General features: G+C 38.2%; 1 protein-coding gene across 1 annotated transcript; it reads left to right on the top strand.

Annotated features, from left to right (window-relative positions):
- Positions 1–5540: 5540 nt before the first annotated feature.
- LOC114526119 lies at positions 5541–6575 on the top strand. Its single transcript, XM_028547621.1, has one exon. The coding sequence runs from the start codon at positions 5541–5543 to the stop codon at positions 6573–6575; it is 1035 nt and encodes a 344-aa protein (XP_028403422.1).
- The last annotated feature ends 247 nt before the right edge of the window (positions 6576–6822 follow it).

Genomic DNA, 6822 nt, shown 5'->3' with positions numbered 1-6822 from the left:
CCACTCACATAATTATTGTCGTAGAACTCTCTTGCTATTACGTACTTATAATCATACATTCCATTACTTTCCTAAAAAGCTACAACATAAAAAATGAAAAATGTCATGTATTTCAGGTTAAACCATAAACATGTATAATACGTTTACTGTAGTTTATAGGTTAAGATTCTTTATAAGGATTTTAAAAAGCAACAACACAATGAGACATTTTTGTGGCATAAAAATTGGGCAGGAAGCGCTCGAAAAAAGGTCTAGATGCTCTAATTAAGTTTTTCCTAGAGGAACAAGATGACCTCTAATTCGCAGAGGGTGTGAGCCAGCTCTGTGTATGTTGTTCAGTGAGTTGAGACCTGATGATCTAGGGACCACCATTAGTTATACAGAGACAGTAAGGGCACTCAAAACCCGACAGAGCATGCAAAAACTATAGGTTTTTCTAGAGGAACAGGAGGCCGACCTCTAGATAACAGGGGAACAGGCAGACCCCCGTTCAGGTCAGTCAGCTCGACTCAAATATTGTCTGACTGACCCATCGGAGGGGGTGCACCCGAAAATTTCTTTAAGACACAATCTTGCAAAGGTGCCCGGCAATTGTGTGTATGTGCGTCCTTGAACAAACAGATTCGAAGATATCGTGCAGTTGCCGTGGTAACATGACAGAACAAACATACGACAGGCTATGAGTTTGCAGAAAGGATCCACATACACACAAATAGGGGACTGGTATTATACAGACTATACAGCAAGGAAGCATAATGTTTGAGTTTTAAAGGTATATAGATATTAAACAAAATTTTCAATGTTTGGTACTTGCAGTTAGTTTTTATGGAACGGAAGCTAAGACGTCCTTTAGAGTTCTAATGTACCGCTCGTAACAGTCTGAAGACTAACGTCCTAGCGTTTTGATGAGCCAAGAGGGTAGGCCGGCTGAGCACGCAGCTGTAGCAGCTCCGATCCTGAAACTATGAGAGGCGTAGAGTTTTTCGGCTAGTTCTTGCCCTTGAAGTAGATGACGTAGGTGCCATGTTAGGGTTACACGTGTAAGTGGGACAGCTGATGTAAATTGACAATTGGACGAGTTGTTTGGCCAGACGATGACTGGAGTAGATATGTTTTCATAGCTCGAACCGGGCAGAGTCATTTGGAAGCCGGTACTCCCAATCACTGGATGCTTTCTACGCCCCTGGGTTTGTTGCCGTTCAGTGATCATCACATACGAGTTTTTAGCTTGATTCACGACCAAATCATTTTCATAGAAAACGCACGCGCTGAGTGGTTCAATTAAATGACGTAAAATTCATTCAATTGTTGTGAATTAAATGATCGTTTCTTGCGGATAGGTTTGCAAAAATTTTGGGCGCGAAATATTATTTCACAGAGCGATAAAAAGCGGTTAATTGAAAAGTATGTTTTCCCTTTCCTCATTATCCAAACCCTTCGATGATTTGACATTACGATGAGCCAATTGTTAAACGACATCCACGACGAAAAGGGTCGGTTTTGGAACGCTTGATCAAGACATCATAATATTCCGCGTGGAGGATATTTGGGTGGAAAATAATGTCATTGCGGGATAGGTGGCACCCGGGATCAAATGGAGAATTGAATGTGAATTCACTACAGCGCATGCAGGAAACCAAAAAAGGCCAGAGTGAAGGCGGCCCAAAGCATCACATTGTTTTTACCATGCATGATAGATAGTGCTGGTGCCATCAAAAAGGCTTCCTCAGGTGCCAAATATTTTGGAAGCGAAATAAACCAAGGCCAGTACTTACAAATCACATCTTGCGATAAGAACTTAACATTATGGTGAATTAGTCTGTTGATCTGCAAATTAATAATGTGTGTATCCATACAGTTCACCTTGATGCATATTTACTGCAGATTGAGCCATAGAATGTCTACAGCCTGCTACAACAAGACCAGTTTCATCTAGTTTGGATTGACGGTTGACTGTATTCCTTGCAGCTTCCCAATGAGAGGAACCACAATAGGAATTACTTGAATGACCCTGGGAGGATTAAATATTATTTATAAGTAATAACTCTTATGCAGTTTTGGTATAATTATTATTATTGTATACAAAACTGGTATCATTGCACAACTCTCCATAATTCCTCACAATCATGATCATACCTTAGCTGAGTTGTTGGAATAAACATTGTTCATGTGCTCTTCTACCAGTTCATCGTCTTCAATGAATGTATTTACATAATAGCAATTTCTTTCACCTTTATAAACAAATTATATAAATCATGGACATTAATTTGGTCAGTGTGATTTTAGCCAGGCAACAACACAATACCTTGGCACACTTTTGTATCTATAAAGTTTAGCGTTTTCATCAACATGACACAAATGTTGGGATCTAAAACATGATGGGCATTTTGCACATTGTTTTACCTGTAAGATGTCAACTTTATGCATGGCAAAACACCATTCTTTGAATGCAGGATGAAACGCTGATGTGTTGATGATGGCTGACTAAAAATTTATGAAAAAGATTATCTACAGTTTTAGACCACTTCAGGTGCAAAATTTGATTGAGCAGATGCTTCACAATGGTATACACAATGGTACAGCTCTTATTTGCTAATTGTTCATTTATGATTTGTACAAATCTATGTACAGTGACCTGAGTATGATTTACTAACCATACCCTTTTCACTAGATATGGTGGCCAAGGACTTAAGAAATGCTGTCTCAGATGTGTCTGTCATGTATTTTCACAGTGAATCCCAAACTCTGAACACATCTTCACAGAAGATGTGATTAAGATTCTTTTGGCCACCTGGCCAATACCCTTCATTAATTATCTTCTCCAGAAGATGTGATTAAGATTCTTTGGGCCACCTGGCCAATACCCTTCATTAATTATCTTCTCCAGTGTTAATGGTGAGAACTGTTGATCACATCCAGTTTAACTGTATGTGAATAAATACAAATCAAATCTTCCTGCAAGAAAACATTGAAAATCAAGATAAGCTGATAGTAACTACAATTTTAGAGCACATGATATAGTGCACACTACTGTACACTATACACAGCTAAATTCGTACCTTTGGCTGTTATAAGAATGCACATTTCATTAGAGGGGATGATAGAAAGTGTATCCTGGCCCTTGCAATAAATACATTCTTTACAAAATAAAAATGGAGCATATCTTCCTGTAAAAAACGTAGTAATCAGTCTATTTTATACAGTATAAGATTACTGAACCAGTACTTGTAGTTTACCTGAAATGATTATATAAAAAAAAGAAATGCATGCATAGAAATATTTATAATTGATATATTTCATAGTCTCTGGAACAAGAATATCAAGAATATAGTAAGCATCTGAACAAACCAATGATAATTTTTTAATTATCAAATTTACAATAATCACTTACTGTTGAAGCCTGGAGATCCATCTGGCAGGACTGTTTCAGTTGGAGGAACTGTTTGATAAAATCAATTTATCCAAACATCACAGTCATGATGCAAAGGTTTTATCTCATGAGCTGTCTCATCACAATTATTACAGAGTAATGCATCTGGTCCACAGTGGCTTCACCGAACAACAGCTCTGTCTTCTCCGCACAAGAAGCAAACAGCCCCAGTTTTAAGAATTGCATAACTTTTTAAAACAACAGCAAATATAGCAGATCTACTATTTTCCCATGCAGCATCCACAGACTGCATTCTTCTTGTCGACATGGACTGGGTACTGGACTTCATCTCTTGGGTCAAACTTTCACAATTTACTATAAAGGTGGTCAAATTTTCTACAAATTATAAATATGAATAGCACAGTAATGCTTGCACGCCAGCGTTGAGTAGTCGTAATAAGTAGTAGTAATAAATGAAACATCAGGGTATCAAAAGTTCAAGACGTGTATTTTATAGCTCCGTTCCGATCGATTTAAATTTACTTTAAATATGGATAAAGTGTTAGCGATTCCTACGAATAAGTTCGTCTTCTTGAAAGACAAACTATCCTGGACAGGGAATCTGGACGAATTAAAAGCATTCGTTAGCACAGTTGTTGATAAGAAGGCTTTAGAACAAGCCTTTTGGAAATCGCCCAGTGGTGGTACTTGGAAGTTTACGAGCGAGCAGCTTCTCGTCACTTGGTATTCTAAAATCTAAAAGCAAGTCAATTTATTTCAAAGGTTCGAGAGCAAGTGAACTATTATCGTTGATTCAGGATCAACTATGTCCCTCTAGTGCTAATATTCCCTCTCATGATGGCGATAACACAGCTTGTAACGGCATTAACTGTTCAGATTGTAAAGCTGCTAGAGTCGAGATGGCTGAAGCAAAGCTTGAAATTTGTATGCTTTGGGCAGTGGTGCATAAACTTGAAGACATTGTTAAGGCCAACCTGCCTTGTTCTGATATTGAACACTTGAAAGCTGAAATTAATTTGTTGAAGAATCAAAATGAAAGCATTAAAGAATTCCTAGAATATAGTCAAACTTCATGGGACCAGCCTCGTCAAACATGTCCAAGGGAAACCGCAAACGAATCAAGTAATACGCCTATTTTCAATTATTTTGAGCCCCTCGCTAATGAGCCGAGTGAATATCAATCTGAAGTAAATCCTAGCGATCAAAGCAGTGTCACTGTCCACGCTACCTTCGATGATCAGATAGAAGAGTACCGCAACAATCAGAGACTAAAATGCATTGCATCTGGGACCTTCAATGCCCGTGAGAGGCCTGCTCTTGAGGAAGACAATTCTGTTGTCGAAGTTTCGCCAGATAAGTCCGACGCTCGTGGCTCTATTCTAAATCGATCGATTCAAACGATTCGGAAGCATAAACGGCATAGGATCAAATCAGGAAAGAACCGATCGCATGGCCAGGCCACCGGTAATTCAGCTAATGTTGGGGAGACTAGTTTGGAAATGGCCACGCAAACAGACACAGACTCAGCGACAAGTATGACTAACACGAAGAAAGAAATTTATATCATCGGCGGCTCTATTGTCAAGAATATAGACGGACACCGACTGTCAAGTAAGGCAAAGCTTCAGGTACGTTCTTTTCCAGGCTGTACTACATTAGACATGAAAGATCATGCCAAGCCGATACTGAGAAAAAAAATCCAGCAGAAATAATTATTCATGTTGGGACCAATAATCTATGCGAAAATAAGTCAGCTAGGAAATGTGCCGATGAAATAATTGAATTAGCCTCAACAATTAGTCGTCATTCTGCATCTAAAATCGCTATATCTGGTATAGTTGACAGGTCTGACGACTTGATATCTGCTAGTAAAATTAGAGAGGTTAATAAATATTTGGATCAAATGAGCAAACAAAACAAATGGGGATTTATCAATAATAGTAATATATTAGCCAGTGAGCATCTCAATCGTAGTCGTCTCCATTTGAATAAACGTGGAACAGCTCTTTTAGCTCTTAATTTTGTAAATTATTTAAGAAAAGATTAGGATATTGCCGCGGGGAAATCAGATAAATTTGTGCCCGTTGGAACAACTCCCATGTCTCAAGCTTCGAATTTGAATTTTAACATAACAAATCGGGGCTTGGTTATGGCATCATTAAACATTAATAGCTTGTTACTGCATATTGATGAGCTCAAATTATTTTTGAGTACTTCTAAAATCGACATTTTAGCAATCAATGAAACCAAATTAGACTCTCTTATTGAGAATAGGGAAATTCAACTACCGGGTTTTGAACTCGTGAGAAGGGATCGTGACCTGAACGGTAGGCATGGAGGTGGAATCTGCCTCTATGTACGATCCAACATTAATTACTTCATCCGACACGACTTGGAAGCTCCGACCCTTGAATATCTATGTATTGAAATTACTAAGCCAAGATCGAAGGCGTTTTTGGTCAACACATGGTATAGGCCTCCGAGCTCCCCAAGTGAAGCGTTCCATGCTTTTGAGAAAATTATAGGCAGGATAGATAGCGAGGATAAAGAGCATTATTTGCTCGGAGATATTAATTGTGACATGTTATCTCCTGGGGCGTATAATACTTCTACCTTGATTGATTTATTCAATATATATGGATTAAGTCAGTTGATTGATGAACCAACAAGAGTAACCCCCAGTTCGCGAACATTAATTGACCTATGTGTCACTAATTGTCCTCAAAAAATAGTCAATGCAGGTGTCTTGCATCTTGGAATTAGTGATCACTCTTTGGTTTATTTTATTCGAAAAACACATTATCAGCAAACAACCGCACGTATCATCCAATCGCGGGTGTTTAAAAACTTTAATAAGAATGATTTTCTTCGGGAGTTGAACGAAAAGCCCTGGTGTGAGGTTAACTCCCAAAATAATCCGAATTGCATGTGGGATATCTGGAAATCACTTCTAATGGAAAGCATAGACAAACACGCACCTATTAGAAGCAGACGTGTTGGTAGAAAAAAAGCACCGTGGATTACCAATGAGTTGTTGAAAAAAATGCATGTGCGTAATTATCTTAAGAAACAGGCGGTCAACTTTAACGATGGGGTATCTTGGGAAAAATATAAACGTTCTCGTAATCTGACTAATAATGCAATTAAGTATGCTAAACAGCAGTACTTCAGTTCAAAACTTTAACATAATAAAAATAATCCTCGTCAAACGTGGAAGCTTATTAATGAATTGACTTCCCGCACGTGTAGTAAGTCCCAAATTTCCGAAATTGAAGTTGGTGATCGTACTATTAAATCTTCCTCGCATATAGCAGAAGCTTTTAATGAATATTTCAGCAATATTGGTCCTGACTTAGCTAGGGAAATTCCACAAACTAACATTAACCCGGAAATATATTTAGAACCAACCACCAAATCTTTTAGTCTTGACG

The sequence above is a fragment of the Dendronephthya gigantea genome, unplaced genomic scaffold (genome assembly GCF_004324835.1).
Source record: "Dendronephthya gigantea isolate DGI-Jeju-01 unplaced genomic scaffold, DenGig_1.0 000037F, whole genome shotgun sequence".
In the NCBI taxonomy this organism is placed as follows: domain Eukaryota; kingdom Metazoa; phylum Cnidaria; class Anthozoa; order Malacalcyonacea; family Nephtheidae; genus Dendronephthya; species Dendronephthya gigantea.
Note: the sequence above shows the minus strand (reverse complement) of the source record. Positions and strands in the feature narration are given on the sequence as shown.